Here is a 17,335-nt window from a genome sequence, read left to right as displayed (position 1 = left end):
TTTCATGAGATGATGATGGGGGTGTCTGGCTAGGATGATACATTTGAGAAAGTTATGACTTTCAAGGGAAATTTTAGCAGTTGATCCATAATTTAGGGTCCCTCACTCACTGGCTCACTCCCTGACCTCACACAGTACCCTTTTCTTTCCTATTGTGAATTCAATAGACAATAGTAGTGTTAGGTTAGGAATGGAAGGTTGGTATGCTCATATAAGTGGACACATGGCACAGTGAATGATGGGAACTCCTTAGCAAGCAAAAGCTTCAAACCCTTTGATGGGGCCATGACTGGATGTGCGTGTATCAATCAAAGGTTGACACTTGTCGGCCAATAATTAATATTTACACTAAGTTTAGGTGAGGAGGCTAGTGGTGTGGGGTCAACAAGAAAGAGAATATATGTGTTTGGAGTGGAGTGGGAGAAAAAAGGGAGGGGAGGGGGGCTGGAAAATGAGGTAAATTGGTGAAGAGATCTTTTGATCTTTCAATTTCCCAGAGCAAGATCATGTGGGATGTGGTTTTCATTGGAAAGTGAAGTGTGATGGACCTGCACACTTTATCTCTAATGGGTTTTGGGTTTAGGTTAACTTAAGTGGTTTGACTAAGGCAAAGGTGCTTGTCTACTTGCCAAATCACCAAAACTAACTCTCCTTCACTTCACATGCACTTCCGAATCCCTTTCACTTTTTTTTTCTTTCTTTTTATCCAAGGGATTAATTTATTATTTTTTCATATTTCCTACGCCATACATATATATTTGGTTCAAATATGCTTATTCTTCTTCTATCCATTACCACAATAATATGGTAGAAGTGTTGGTAACACATTTTTTAGATTAAATTAATCTAGAGGTCCTATAATTTCTATAATTTTAATTAGTTTTCTATAATTTAAAGATTTTTCATAAAATCTTTAAATTATAGAAAGCATGAAAAATCTTTAAATTAATCTAGAGGTCCTACCAAGCCTCTTACAGGATCACCTCACACAGAAACATCAGTCATTAATGGAACTTATAAGGGATTTATGGAAATTATACTGTAGAACAATGATACTAAGATGCATACCTATCACATGAGTGGATATGCATTTTTTGTAGTCGGGTACTGGCTAATTCCTTCTCTTTTATGTGCCATTCCATGTTTCTGGAACCAATAACACAACTTGATTTTGTTGGCCGCAGGATGAATTTTGGTGATTGGTCTGAGAATAGCAGGGGTACATATAACAAGTGGGATGAAATAGCTCGCGCTACAACACATGTATATATATATATTTATCTTAGATGTGCTATATATTCACATCATAGGTCAATTATTTTATGTTAATGATTTCACCTTCTCACTCATGTTCTTGATGAACTCTTTGTTTAAGGCATTTAAAAAATTGAAACCTTTTGCTGCAACTCTAAACCTAATAAACTCCTGCTTTGCTGACTGACATGCTAGTTTCAGGTTAAGTGTTTTAAGGTTTTCATGTTTTGTTGAGGTGCAGGGGAATTGATGATGTGGTTGTGAGAATATATCGAGCCTGAAAAGGCAGTATTTCTTTATTAGTACTAATGTAGATAATATTGTAATATTATTATTATAAATTGATTTTCATATTATATAATAATATTTATTCATTATTAGAAATATTGATAATATTGTAATTATAAATATTGATTTTCATATTATATAATAATATTTATTGATTATTAGCAATATTGATAATATTAAAAATATAAAAATTGATTATTAATTAACCTAAATTTTAATTGCAGGTTATTCGATATTTAACATCGGTGGTGACATAAGCACCGATGTGGAAAACCCCCTTTTTTACATCGTTCATGAATATAACACCGATGTAGAAGGTCTAATTTCTACATCGGTGGTTAGTATAACACCGTTGTAATAATTACTTATCAAGGACGGTTGGTACGTTAGGCACAATGTAGAAAACATTGTCTTTCTACAACGGTCATTTTAGGACCGATGTTGAAACTTTTTACTTTCAACGACATCTTATTCTACATCAGTCAATCACCGATGTAGAATGTTGTTTTCCACCGATGTAAAAACTGCGTTTTGTAGTAGTGTTTATTTTAACTTTACTACTTGGGACATTTTGGTGCACTTGCCAATAATTCAACAATTAGTTATTTAAGTAGTTAGATGGTTAGCCTAATAAGATCTATAAATAGAAGCATGTGTAATTCATTTGATTATCTTTTATCAATCAAATAATATGTTACCTCTTATATTTAGTCTTTTGCTTGGCCTAACAAGATCAATAAATAGGAGCATGTACGTGTAATTCATTTAACAATCTTTTATTGATCAATATGTTACCTCTTGATATTTATTCTTTCTATTTGGCTTGTGCTTATGATCTTTATCCCTTTCATCCTCTAATTACCAACATGGTATCAAAGCTCTCTCATGAAAAGAGTAATGATTTCACTCCAAAAGAAGAAGAGAATTAAAAGAGATGGAAGTTAAAAATTTTGACTGTTCAATATTTGGCATCAACCTATTATTCTCCTCCATTAGAAGTGATACAATAAGAATTCTCCATTTGAGGTACATGCTTGTCAAGCACTGGGTACTCTAAGGAGATACACCGCTAGGTGGTTAGTAAGAAGATGTTTTATGGAGTGAGGTGCCAGCCTCTAAAAAGAGAAACAATAGTAATAATGCACTCTCTAAGGCCAACTTCAATAGAGATATTTTTGTTATTTTTGCTTATTAAGGGTTGATGTCTCTTATGAATTTTCTGTTGGAGAACATGCTTGTCAAGCACAAGGTGCTTATTTAAGCATTGATGTTCATTTTTACGGGTTCAAAAATAAAAAGTTAATATTAATAAAATGTTTGTACAACTATTTATGGGATTCGTTTAATAAAATGTTTAATGTTGATGGATTGGAGAGAAGATATTTTTTTATGCTTAGAGAAGAGTTGTTTAAGTGTTAAAAAGTAAAAGTAAGTGATGATACGAAATGATAGTACGCAATTAAGATGTATAAAAAGTATATATACAAAAAAGGTGTTGGGTTGAAGATGTTCCAACACTTTTTATTATTAACTAAAATTTATTAGAAGTTATAAATTTTGTGATTTTTTCTTATTTAATACAGTAAGTTTCACCCATATATATATATATATATATTATAATGGTTAATAAAATTTAACTAATAAGAAAGTTATTAAAACAAATAAGTTTGACAAAAATATATATGGTGCTCTACACTCTTCACTACTACAAAAGCGACATTCAAATATGGTTGTGGAACCGTCTTTGAAGTCAATGATGTTGAAAGTGTTAATGAATGACGACCGTTGTGTAAAAAACCGTCTTAAAAAAATATATCTTTCTAGGATGGTTCTTTATTAAGAACCGTTTTAGAATGTGACTCTTCTAAGATGATTCTTAGCTAAGAATCGTCTTAAAATGTGACTCTTTTAAGACGGTTCTTAACTAAGAATCGTATTAGAATTTACTTTTTTTGCCATACCATTATTTTTTAATTTTCCTTATCAGTTACCACTACCTCTTTCTATGCACTTAATTATCATTTTTGGTCATACCACAATTGGTGCATGCATGAAACATATACCTTATCCTAATTGAGAATAACATATACCTTATCCTAATTCACAATAGATTCTTATAGTAGCATATCTTGCACCTGCCAACCTACACCCCAAAAAATTGTGCCCTTGACACCTGCAGCGTATCAATAATGAAATCAAACAGAATACTTATTAATATCATGATAGTTGAAAGTAACGAACCAAACAGGGTAAAGCTACATGCACAAATTAATATCATGAGCAGTTGATAGGTTAACTAAGGTACAATGTTCAGGAAGAATTATATCAATAAGGAGCATTATAAATATGCATCATCAGTCAATGAATACTTGCCTTAACTGATAAGGAAAGTGCCAAGGCAATTGCGCCTCACAGTCCTGACTAGATGAGAATAATAGCTTCTTTGCAGGTCAAACCATATCCAAAATATCTTAGAAAGGGAAATAATGCTCCGACTACAATGCATCGGGACACTTGAACATATGCATAGAGAAGAAAGAGGTGGGTCCATGATGTTCCCAAAACAGACCCAATACTTTGCAGCCACTCTTTTAAACTTTACAAACATGAGTGCTTAAACAACATAATAAGGCAAGCGATATTGGCAAGAGCTTCTAGAAAATGTAAGCTTATCAAAGCATTGAAATTAAGTTATTGTTGCGTCTTTGAGAAGAACATGATCATCATAGTTATTTCTTTCCAACTTTCATAGGCCTATCTCATTGAATAAGGTTTGTTACTAGAGGGAAACCATGATCTAAAACACAAATTATTTATCAATTTTAATCCTGAGATTAAAATCCTTCTAACATGAGAAGATGTGTGCAAGAGCTCTCATTCACAATAACATTATGGAAGACATAGTCCAAGGATATGTGATTAAAAGGTAACAATTTGAAGAAATTCTATGATTTTCATTTTGAATATGCATGGACTTGCCAATCCCCCCCTCCCAATAACTTAGATACAAAATATGAAATACAACTTTCTTTAGCATAATTAAAATTCATCAACAAAGTAATACAAGATTGCAATGAACTCCCATTAAACAAAATCTAAGAATATAATCCATGGCATAGTGCAAAAAATAAGAGAATATATGAAGTCATGATAGAAAACATTTTTGTCACTAAGTATTCCGCCAGCTATTACAACTCCATTGCAAAAAGATATAAGAAAATATTAATGAAAGTGATATACTAGTAAGAATATCCTACATTTGTTCAACCATAAAACATATTTTCTATTTTTTAACCCAAATGCATTAAAAGCATGTTTCATAAGTTATGTCAATAGATTATGATTAAAGATTCCAACTAAGCTCTTACCTCAGAATGAAAATTAAGGTATTAGCAATATAAGCGATCATTTCCTTCGAGAAAAATAAATAAAGGATTAAAACACAATTACATTTTCATTGCAAAATATAAATACATAAAATGGGGAGATTTGATATGGAAAATCCAAGGTGTGACCTTGTTGCAGCAACAAGACATACAATGATTAACATTTTTAGGCTTTTAGCTTAGAGTCATATTTTTTTTCTTATGTCTTTATAGAGATAATAATAAGACAAAAAAAAAACAAAAAGAGATAGACAGTAGAAACAAACATGAATTGGTTTTACATTTATTATGATAGTGTATAGGACCCTTAGATGAAGCATTAGCTGAAACGAAACACACAAAGAGGCTACAACCCTTAAGCTACAAGAATATCCAGGGAAGGGGAGGGGAGCCAATAAAATATATGTTTAATGTTCCACATACAATAAAAAAAAATCCCTTTCTTTTATTGCCATTATATCGAGTGTAACACTATAAATTAAAAAATAAATTCTCATACAATGAATTTAATTTATATACCCAATAACCACTAAAAAAAGGCATACCAAAAGTGATGTAAGCTTTGTTGACTTTCACCCTTAAAGTGTCACAAATAAATACATACCTCGAAAGATGATGACTAACAACCAGAAGGAGTGCGATGATGCAGTGCTATAGTATAGAAAAATGTCGACTTGATTACACGGGTAACGTGATAAGAGTTAACTGATTCTCAAGAGCATGTATAGTCTGTAAGATCAATGGGGGAAATAATCAGAACATGCAGTAAAACAATACACACTCTGACACAATGCAACAAAGTATATTTTTCACTTCCATGTGTTATCCACACAAGTGCACAATAAGAAGAGGGAGGGAAATACCATTCATTGATGCAAAAAAAAATGAAAAGAAAAATACATTTGACATAGTCAACTATAACAAGTTTGCCTTACCTCAGTTGCAAGAAGAGAGCTAATTCACTCAGTTTGTGATGACACTGTGAAATTTCAATGCATAAGCATGACATTTAAATTAACAACAATCATTCAAACGATAAAGAACAGATGACACACCTTTTATGGGATTCATGTTCAAAAAGGCACCTTTTCCACGGATTCCAGTAAAAACCTACCCACAACAATCTCAATTTTAATTTGTATACTAAGCAATAGAGGAAAATTAAACAACAAACAAAATAAAATACATGCAGAATTTTAACATTGTATAAAACTTTGCATGTTTCTTCCTACACTTTATTCCTTGTCACTTATGGCCATTTTGGATGAAAGGCTACCACCATTATTGTTCTACCTACACTGTACAGTATATGGAGATGTGTACTACAATAAAAATGAATTTCTTTCATAATAGTTGACATATTATGGTTTCTCCATTTAATTATTAGTGATGCCTACTATTAATATAATTTCTTGCTGTCTTGAATTGTATGCTGTCCATAGAATCTCAATTTTAATTTGTATACTAAGCAATAGAGGAAAATTAAACAACAAACAAAATAAAATACATGCAGAATTTTAACATTGTATAAAACTTTGCATGTTTCTTCCTACACTTTATTCCTTGTCACTTATGGCCATTTTGGATGAAAGGCTACCACCATTATTGTTCTACCTACACTGTACAGTATATGGAGATGTGTACTACAATAAAAATGAATTTCTTTCATAATAGTTGACATATTATGGTTTCTCCATTTAATTATTAGTGATGCCTACTATTAATATAATTTCTTGCTGTCTTGAATTGTATGCTGTCCATAGCTAAGAAATTTAATCTATTCCCTTATTATTAGAGTAGAATTACTCTCTATTCTTTGTTAAGTAGAGTTAATTTGTTAGTTAACTCAACTAACCTTAGGATTAGAATATTAAGAATGTGAGTTTAGGCTTAACTCAACCCCAAAAGCTAGTTCAAGGGATGAGGGTTGTCCCTCACTTATATATTCTAACTTGACTTTATTTTTAGCCGATGTGGGACTTGGATTTTTTCCAACATTCTTTTTCTTATTTAATTTCTCTTTCAATCATTAATACTAGGATGGTAACTTCAAGAAATGAAATGTACTTAGATTGCTTTAGCAAATTACTGATGTGGTACTGATTATAGGCATTTGTATTTTGTGTAACAAAGACAATTTAATGTCTGACAGGTCAGATAGACTACTTTTTATAATGCTGATTTTCTACCTACTGACACAAACTGGTTCATGTTTTAATTTTCTTATATAAAAGAAAATTTAACCATCCCACTAATTGAATCTGGATCACATTCAAGAACTCTCATTGTGGACTTTAACATTTCATTGTTAAGTACTTGGCCTAGCGTAACCAACTAAATTATGGGGTTGATACAATAAGTTGCATAGATTCTTTAGTCTTTACATAGAAATTTCTAGCCATCTATCTGGTTTTTGTAGATCTAAGTAAAATAATTATATCAGTGGAAGCCTTATCAATAAATTTATCTACACCAATCTCCCCTGCATGGTAGTTATAGCACTGAGTTACCATTTAATGGAAACTGCATAGTTCTAACAAGCAAAACCTTCTCCAATCAAGATTTCATGTAATTTAATTAGAATAGTTTGTGTTTGATGGTCAAATTAAGGCGTCCAATGAGCTCACAAGCAGCGTTCAAAGGGATGCCTATAACTTTTCTAGCCTCATACAAAGGTATTCTTTAAATTATTTATTTATTTACGGCAAAGATATATTCACACATAATACTAAGAACACAGAAGTGGTTGGTTTCTGTAAGGAAATTATAAGAGAGAAAAAAATGTCTACACTTAAGAGTCACGTAAACATGTTCTCTAGATATATCACAACTACAAAGGTCTAATAAAATATTTTATACAACCCTAAAAAGCGATAGAACTTTCACTAGGTGGAAAATAGGTAGAATAGAATCTAGTATAAAGGTTTTTTACATAGGCAGAACTCATGTCAATGTATAACTTTCATTTTTTGTAACTCGGAATTTTATGCCAGTACACTTCAAAACTAGATATTAAATTTTGCTGAAATCCAAGAGAAAAGAATATATATATATATATATATATATAAAGATTTATAGAGGGCATTGCTCAAAACAGGAAATTTGCTTCAATAATTAAAGTGTCAAGAATGACTTAACAATAAATTATATTAATATTTTTGGCACCACATCTATTCTCACTTTATCAATACACTTTATACTAGAGTGTATACATCCCAAAATAAAACCTTATATAAAAATAATTGTTTGACACTCCAAAGAGTGCGTACAGCCCTGGTAGAAATTAAGAACAAGATAAAAAAATAAAAAAAATATATATATGTAAGGAAAAATTAAAGAGATAAAAAGGAGTGTAGTGTGTAAAACAATTAGAATGCAAAAATGAGTGTACTCTTACATAATCTTGAGGCATCCATTTTGCTATTTTTTTTGTTACTGATTTATTGTCATCATACTTGCCACTGGTGCTTATATACTTATTTTTCGCATTATCTCATAAATCATTGAATAACACTCTTGGGGTCTAATAAAGAATCCATATTTTTTATAATAAAAGAGAAATTTGACTATTATTAGAGTAGTACCCAAAGAAGACACAAACAAGGTATTTTCTGTACATAAGTTGCAGATGTTGCACAACCAAGAGATACTGGAATAGTATCTGAAAAGAATGGGGAAGTTTTACAGAAGATTGGTACAGAGGAAACAACATCAACAGACACTCATCCAGTGATATGTGATTCTGCTCCTATAAATCCTAAAGAAGAGAATTCAAGTAACATCAATAAGTCCTTTGTAACCACTAAGGAAAAAGAATAAAGTGGTTTTATCAAAGAGAAGCCAACCACTAAGGAAGTTAATAATGTCAAGAAGAACAGGAGCAACCACCATGAGACAAATCTTCTCCTTATGGGTATAATACATCATCAAATGTTCCCCTAAATCATGTTCACTCACCTGAGGCAGATGTTGAGGCTTCTAGTTTAAATGAAGTTCAGATATTTTGAAAGTCATCCTCAGTGGAATCTGGTCTTCATTCTCTGGATGAAAGCAATATTTCTAAAATTCAAAGAGAGTCTAATGATGATAAACTAAGGAGATGATTTGAGTATTTCAAGAAATGCAACGATTCTTTACAGAAGGAAGTGGAGGAAGAAAGAAACACTTATGTTTTTGCTACAAATGAAGCAATGTCTATGATTACAAGGTTACAGAAGGAGAAGGCAACACTATAGATGGAGGCTCTTCAATATTTTCAAATGATGGAGGAGCAAGCAGAATATGATAATGATGAATTGGAGAAAGTGAATGGTCTACTCACAGATAAGGAAAAAGAGATACAAGATTTGGAAGCTGAGCTGGAATTTTATAGATCAAACATGGTAGATGAGGAGCCTATGGTCTATAATATGAGTATTTACCAATGGAAGCCTTGAAGATCGTCTTTCCTGCAAGAATAACACCCCTCCGTTGTCATGGAAAGCTCGAATTCGCATTGCTGCTGAAACTACTGCTGCTCTTGCAGCTGCTTCTATGGTTTTTTTAAAAATTGATCCCACCCACTCTTGAACTTTGGTTAGGAGAGCTATCCGTGTAAGCATTTGATTTGAGATGAAAACATTATTTTTGGATGTAAATGGAGCTCTTTCAACTAATGCTTATAATCTGATATTATAATTTATGGGTATAGGTTTTCCAGTTTGCCAATAAATAAAAGGGACCCTACAGCAATGGCTTGAAGCCTATTGTGTGCCCCTTCTATTGTTCTTACTCTGGTTATCAAGTAAAGTTGTAATTTCTTTTTTAAGTTGCATAGGTTTTGATGTGTGAAGTATAAAGTGAAGCAATAAATGTTTTGTTAATGATGCTTTTGTAAATATGTCAGGATGAGCTATTGTGGGGTGCTACGTACTTAGCATCACAAGGCTACCAAGAACCCAATGTACCTAAACTACATTAAGGTTAATGGACAGACCCTTGGAGCTGCAGATTCTAACAATACCTTTGGATGGGATAACAAGCGTGTTGGAGCAAGGATAATGCTTTCTAAGGTCTAAAATGCAATTCTTTTCTTATTATTTTTTGTTGGAGACATGCTAACAAAAATATAAAGGTTTCCAACTCATAATATTTGTGCTGTTGGTTTTAGGAATTTCTTGTTCGGAAAGGAAAATAAGAAACAATGAGTAAGAACAAAGTTCTGAGCCAAATTTAGAGGGAAGTAAGAAACAAGAATGAGAAAGAACAAAGACAATTGCCTAATAAATCAGCTTAGAGAATGAAATCAAAACTTTTCTTCTCAGATAGACTACAATCTCCTACGCAAGACCTTTAGATTATATTCCTTGTTCATTGTTATTATTGTGTTTTAAATCATCAAGTTTCACATAGGTTGCAAAATTGGTGTAAGGCATGGGAGGAACAATAAAATATAGGTAAAATTGCACTTTTGGTCCCCCAGTTTTATAAATTCTTGTAAAATTGGTCATGGAAGCCCGATTTGGACGTTGATCATTAACTTCAGACGTTGACTGCCACGTGTCAATGCCACATGTGACTGTCATATGTCAATATCGCGTGTCAATGTCTGAGTGGTTTCCTATAAATGATTCATTTTTTGTAGGTAAAATTGTATTTTTGGTCCCCCAATTTTACTCCAATTTCAATTTTGGTCTCCTTATAATTTAATTCGTACATTTGATCCCTCAGTTTTATAAATTCAGCCAAATTTCATTATTGGAAAAGTTGTATTTCAAATTTTAAACAAAAATACCATTGTCATACATAGGCCACTTAAGCAATCGTATACACATAATACTACATGGGGGAGCAAAAAAAGAAAAAAAAAAGGGGGTTATTACAGAATCTGTTAAAGTAAGAGATCTGAAAATTTCAGACCCAGGTTGGGATTCATGCGCCACTTTCCCAAGTTGAACAACCCCGGAAATGGGAGAGAGACAAAAAGTGATTTTTCTCTGGGTTCCAAGTGAGTGAAAAACTTGCGATGAAAAAGGAGTGCGAGATTTATCAAGACCTACCATGTCTCTAGCACCAGTGGCTAAACCATTCAAAAGACCAATTTTATAGGAACAATTTATAAAAGAGATTTATAAAACTGGGGAACTGAAGGTGTGAATTAAACTATAGGGGGACCAAAATCGAAATGAGAGTAAAACTGAGAGACCAAAAGTGCAATTTTACCTACAAAAAATAAATTCTTTACAGGGAACCACTTAGACGTTGACACGTGGCAATCAACGTCTAAGGTTAACGGTCAACATCCAAATCAGGCTTCCAGGACCAATTTTGCAGGGATTTATAAAACTGGGAGACCAAATTTGTAAATTAGATTATAGGGGGACCAAATCCGTAATTGGAGATAAAGTGGGGGACCAATTTTACAATTTTGCCTAAAATATAAGATTAAGAAGAAAACAACATTGTCTTATTTTTTCTATCTTCTTTTTATTCACTATTGGAGTTATGTTTTGGAAATTTGCTAGAAATATTAGACAAGAACTACAATTTATTTTATTATTTCAAATCATCCAAGGTGGGATTGTTAAGTTGGTTCACAAATATTTCTTATTACTTGGAAGATCTAAACCCTTATCAATTTTATATGAACCCTCATAGAATAAGAAGCTTTAGTGTCTTAGTGAATTCAGTAATTATTACCTATTCAAACCAGCCAAATGATGGCTTAAGGCCTGTATGCTCAGGGAGTTGTTGGTGTTATGCTCCAGATAGGGCCATGGTACAATCTTATTCTGTTGAGTTTCTAGTTGCTCCCTTTTCTCCTTATCTGAAACACTCAGCCATCATCAGACTTCGCCCTCACTTCCACCTCCTTTTGCCTTGGAAGATCAACTTTACACACATTAATATTGAGCTTTTTGGTGTTTTTCTTAACAGTTTTCCTGACAATTATATTTCCTCAATATATATTTGCATAACTAAGCATCTACTAATGTGATTTTGCTTCGAAGCATCTCTAGCATGTGATTGAAACACTGTGAACTACATAATACTGGAGATGAAACACTACGAATTAATTTACAATATAAATAATTAAAATTCAAAAAAAATTGATATCAATAAAAATTTGACAATAATTAGAGTTGACAATTTTTAAAAAATTCTTTAAATTAAGAAGACTGATATAATAATAGTTCTTAACGTAAAAAGAACTGAATGTGTTCCTTTGGTGCATGTGGAAGTTGTAGAATTTGGAGATTTTTCATGTGCTTCTTGCAAGTGTTGCTGATCAGATTAATATCATTAATGGAATGATGAACTAACTGACACATATTTTTTGTTTCAGTCAATCCTAGGCTACAACATCGGTGTCAAGTGTTTGACAGCATATTCCTCCATTGGGGCTGCAGATTTTGAAAAAACCTTTGGATGGGATAACAAGTATGTTGGAGCAAGGATACTGCTTTCTAAGTCTTTAATGCAATTCTTTTCTTACTGTTTTTTTGCTGGAGACATGGTAACAGAAATATAAAGGTTTCCAACTCATAATATTTGTGTTGTTGGTTTGACGAATTTCTTGTTCGGAAGGTGCACAAATATGATAGAACACCAGAAAATATTGTATTTATATCTATCTATCATATCTTAAAAATAAGAGGAACTCATGGCTTTTACAAGTAACATGATAAACACTCGAGTATTCAATCATTGTCCACTTTTACCCAATTATACAATTGTTGTTGCTATGATACAATTTTCCTAGTAAACTTCATCATTCTATTCTATCCTAATAGCTAAACTTTTTGTTTTTCTTAAGTGGTTATGTCTTTAGAATATGCAATGAATGGTGTTGTCTCAAGCAAAACAGAGGTATACAACTTTCGTGTGTTGCTACTTGAGATTATTAGTGGGATGAAGAACAATACTTGCATCCACTCAAATCATCCATTCAATCTCATAGTGGAAGCAACGACAATCGAACCTAAGTTCTTGTGCATCTATCACAACCCCCCAACACTAGACCGATCCTATTATAGCAGTTCCATCAAATTTAAATTGAAATGCATGTTTTGTGACTCAACTATATTGTTCTAGAAGCCACACAGGAACTCGTCATTATGGTTGCGAGCCTTATTCGTTCCCCACCAAAAACAAAATTTAAAATGAAACGAAATAAGTCATTCCAACGCTGACCTAGCTTGCAACATTATACTATCTGAAACAGTCAGATAGGAGAAATGAGATACTCACCATGGAAAATGACGGAGGTAATTGAACGATGGTCGAATACGTTCGATGACGGGTGGGTCGGCGTGGAAGGGTGAGTGACAGAGAGGGTGACCTGAGTGAGGGCAGCGCATAAGGGGTGAGTGTACTGACTAAGGTCACGAGGTTGACTCGGTCAATGAAACAGGTCCACATGACTAAATGGCACGCAAACAACGATGGTCTCGACTCAAAAACGTCATGGAAATTGTCGTACCCATAATTCAAAGACATTTTTTTACATAACCGTCTTCGTTTTCAAACTTCATAATTACGAAAGTGCCACCGCGTATTATACTATGACAGTCGGTTTAGGAGAACTGAGGTTGTAAGTGTGTCATAAAAATATATTATTTAGTAGTGCTTGTGCACCAGTTATCTCCAAAATCACAATTGCTATCAAGTGACATAGCACGTTGGCCCAGTTAAACAACATATGACTTCTTAATTAATCAATGACAAGTTAATAAATCATAGGTCTATGTGTTTTCACATTAGTAAGTTCACCAAAAATTAGCATACACTAGATTTGATGAAAGATCAGCAATACAAGCAGGTTAATATGTATACCTGGAAGATTATTCCTTGCTATTAACAAAACATCAGTAATAATAAAAGATTAATAATGTAACAGTACTGAAGCAAATATATATTAGCCTTTAAAAGTTGTATAAGAAAAAAAAGGGTTTGAGTTGGGCCAAAATTGAAATGAGTGAGACAAAGATAGAGCTGAAGGTGATGCTTCTCAATCACTCATCAATGATAATGGACTCCGTTTCCTAACTTTTTGTCGTCTTCATCAACCTCTTAAATGTTCTACTCTATAAATGAACTCTAGGATACATCTATACTCACAAATAAACTTATTGTCCTTTGCATGTCTTTCAAAGAACCAAATGTAAGCAATATAATCAATGCCCGGAACATGAAACTAAGCATCCGGTTCCTTCATCTTTATTATCTGTAAAATCAGAATAAATTCTCAAAGTGTCAAAGGGTGTCTTTGTGCAGCAGCAATGCAAATGAAAAACAAATTTACCATAAACGTGTACTGATATAAATTTGCAATATTTTATTAAAAAAAACGTATAAATTATTTGAATACATTAACAAAAAAATATTAAACAATTATTGCACTTTTAATTTATTAATTATAATCTCATTACTATTACCAATTACCATCCAAGATGTAGCATTGTCATATAGCTTCTTCTTCTATGCTGGTATTGTAGTTTAAATTTGTCTCTAATATATCTGATGCAAATGAAGACCATACAACTCATACATGAATGGTTGGCATGCAACTGAAAATGGGAGTGGCCACGAATAATATATCAAGAGGTAAAAAAGGAATGGCTCATCCCATCCAAGAAAAAGTGTGTAAGTACACTTTTTTAATTCGAAATTCCCGGCATGTGGTTCCTTTCTTAAGGTGCTACCCCAAACCATTTTTTTTTTTCTTACATGCAGTCTCATTTTGTTTATAATGTGTCAAAATGTATATGATTGTAAAAATTGCTGAAAGGAACTGAAATAACTCTGAAATTGTTTCTTGGCATATATTTCCCGTTGGTTACATCCAACACGGTGGAGAGAAATTACTGTATGTTGCTTAAGAAGAAATTATATATATATATATATATATATATATATATATATATAACACTAGTGTGGTCTCCGTTAATAAAAACCATGCATAGTAAATAATGTGCAAGAACTAAAAAGTTCTTAAATGAAAAGCTGAGCCTTGATAAATAGTTAATCTGTCTCAGAAAATTATGGAAAAAGACATAATTAAAAGATACTTCTATGGCACAAATGCAAGCTACGTTAAATAATAAGATTCCAATAATTGGTCACATAAGGGGAAGAATAGTGACAGCTTCCCACTTTATGTATAGTGATGGAAGCATTCTATTCTATTGTTAAGAGCTCAGCAAAGAAAGGTTAATTTCCTCTTAAACTTTTCATTTTAACAGATAATAAAGAATGATTTGGGCACAGCAACCCAGAAAAATGGTTTAAACTTCATTTAAGATTTCATTTGAAACTAAAAACTAAAATTAAACCGGTTTAAAGATTTCATTTGCTTCCCTGCCATCCTGCTAAACCCTAACAGAACAACTAATCGTTGACAGATCAAGTCTTTGTTCATATATTCTTTTTCTTTTCATTTCATTTGTAATAATATATTATGATATGATATGATTAAATACTAATTATAATTTTATGTTATAAGGGAAATGGCAAGGTAGAAATTGATTTTCTTTTTTACTTTTAAGTTAGATTGTTCACTACTCAAGCTAGTTTGATGACCTTATACATCATGCAATAGCCATGAAAGTTAAATAGCATACACAATAGAGAGAGGGAAAACTATGGTGCAATTGAGACCAGAATCTGATCACCATACCTTATGCAAAAGGCAAATATTCTTATGCATCATCCAAAGTATAGGGAATAAAGAACCCACTATATTTCTCTTTGCCATAATGTATTTGGAACATATAGTTTGTACAAAATAATTAACCCTTCTCAGAAAGTGAGGTTTTTTCACTAAACTCTCCAGAAAGCTTATACAAAGATTGACCATTCTCTCATTTCTCAAACTCCAAATTGAAAGAGTCGACACAAGGTCCCCTACATTTACAACAACCACATGCAATTCGCCTTTAAACAGTGTTCAAAGCACACATAATTGAACAAACTAAGTTTGCCTTACCTCAATCTCATACTATATGCAATTTCCAAAACGACCAAAAGTTACCTAATGCTAATGAATGACCTTTGCTTTATCATATCACTCGTGCACTCAACGTGAGACAAGAACATCATCAACCCCTTCAGCATTCTTCACTTACCCTCTCTCTCTCTCCTTTCTCATTCATTTTTATACCTTGACTTAAAGGAGGAAATTCTCAAGTCCCTACTACTCAGAGAATGGCTTCTCCAACACCGAGTTTGTGGCCTCAAAAGCCTACAATAGTGTTGTTACTTATATGCATTTCATTTTCACATTCATATTCTGTTGAAGAAGCAATAACATCTTCTAAGAAGTTAGACCAACCAGTGTTTCCTCCACCAGCATACACTGAAATCAAGTGTGGATCATGTCCTTGTGGAGACACCTGTGGTGAGCAACTTCCACCACCACCACCTCAACCATCTCCTGCTCCTCCTCCTCCTTGTCTATCACCACCACCGCCACCACCATCACCGCCGCCACCATCACCGCCGCCTCCTAAAATTCCCTCTTGTCCTCAGAATTGCAACCCCTTGCCGCCACCACCACCAAGATTTGTATATGTGCCTTTGCCAGGTGTACCAAAACCATATACTTGGGTGTACTATTACTCTGCTGCTGAAAACAGAGGTGTGGGGTTGATTGTTTTGGCTGGTTTGGGAGGACTCTCAATGGCAACACTACTCTTGGATGACATCTTGAAGCTAAAGCTATATTTCTGAAAATAAAGTTTAGTCTAAACGTTTGATTCTCTTTCTTATTCTTGATCAGATTATTTTTTCTATATTTAGTTTAATTCCCATGCACGTTTTATTATGTCTTTTCTTCAGGAAAATTGATTCTGTTATGTGATGCACAATAATTCAAAATCTTAGCTGAATTTTTCTTCTTCTTCTAATCTTTACTTGTGTGTATTACTTTTCAGTTGATGATTTAGTTAAAGGATCACCAGGTTGCTATAATATAGGTGTCTACATATCATCATCGTCATCATCATCAAGAAATAAAGTATGTAGCTAGAATAAAATTTAAATCCTTTAAACACGACATTAACCATGTTTCTTAATGTGCACCAATTTTCTGTTAGTAAGAAAACATGTGTTTTGAATTTGATGCAACAAAAGATTAAACTAATTAAGCAGTCCCTGTTCTGAACCAATTGGGAAAAAAATGATCTACAAGAAAGGGACAAACTGTAAGAGTCTCTTTGGTGATGGTTTGGATGCTCCAGTTCATTTATGTGTGAAATTGCCCGATAATGCCAAAAGAATAGTAGCTGCTAAAACCAAATTTTCAACCTTCCTTTCCCTCTGTCCTTTTTTTTTCTTTTATAACTTTGTCATCTTTATTTGCACGTCCATTTCCCACCTTGTTGTAGCATGTTTGTTTTCAGTGGTGTCTATTCTGATTCGCATCAAAG

The 17,335-nt window shown here is 33.0% G+C and overlaps 1 protein-coding gene across 1 annotated transcript; it reads left to right on the top strand.

Moving 5' to 3' along the window:
- Positions 1–16,112: 16,112 nt before the first annotated feature.
- Positions 16,113–16,637, top strand: LOC114381752 (leucine-rich repeat extensin-like protein 6). The gene has a single exon (XM_028340972.1). It carries the CDS (start codon positions 16,113–16,115, stop codon positions 16,635–16,637), a length of 525 nt encoding a protein of 174 aa, XP_028196773.1.
- The last annotated feature ends 698 nt before the right edge of the window (positions 16,638–17,335 follow it).

This window comes from Glycine soja, chromosome 13, assembly GCF_004193775.1.
Source record: "Glycine soja cultivar W05 chromosome 13, ASM419377v2, whole genome shotgun sequence".
In the NCBI taxonomy this organism is placed as follows: Eukaryota; Viridiplantae; Streptophyta; class Magnoliopsida; order Fabales; family Fabaceae; genus Glycine; species Glycine soja.
Note: the sequence above shows the minus strand (reverse complement) of the source record. Positions and strands in the feature narration are given on the sequence as shown.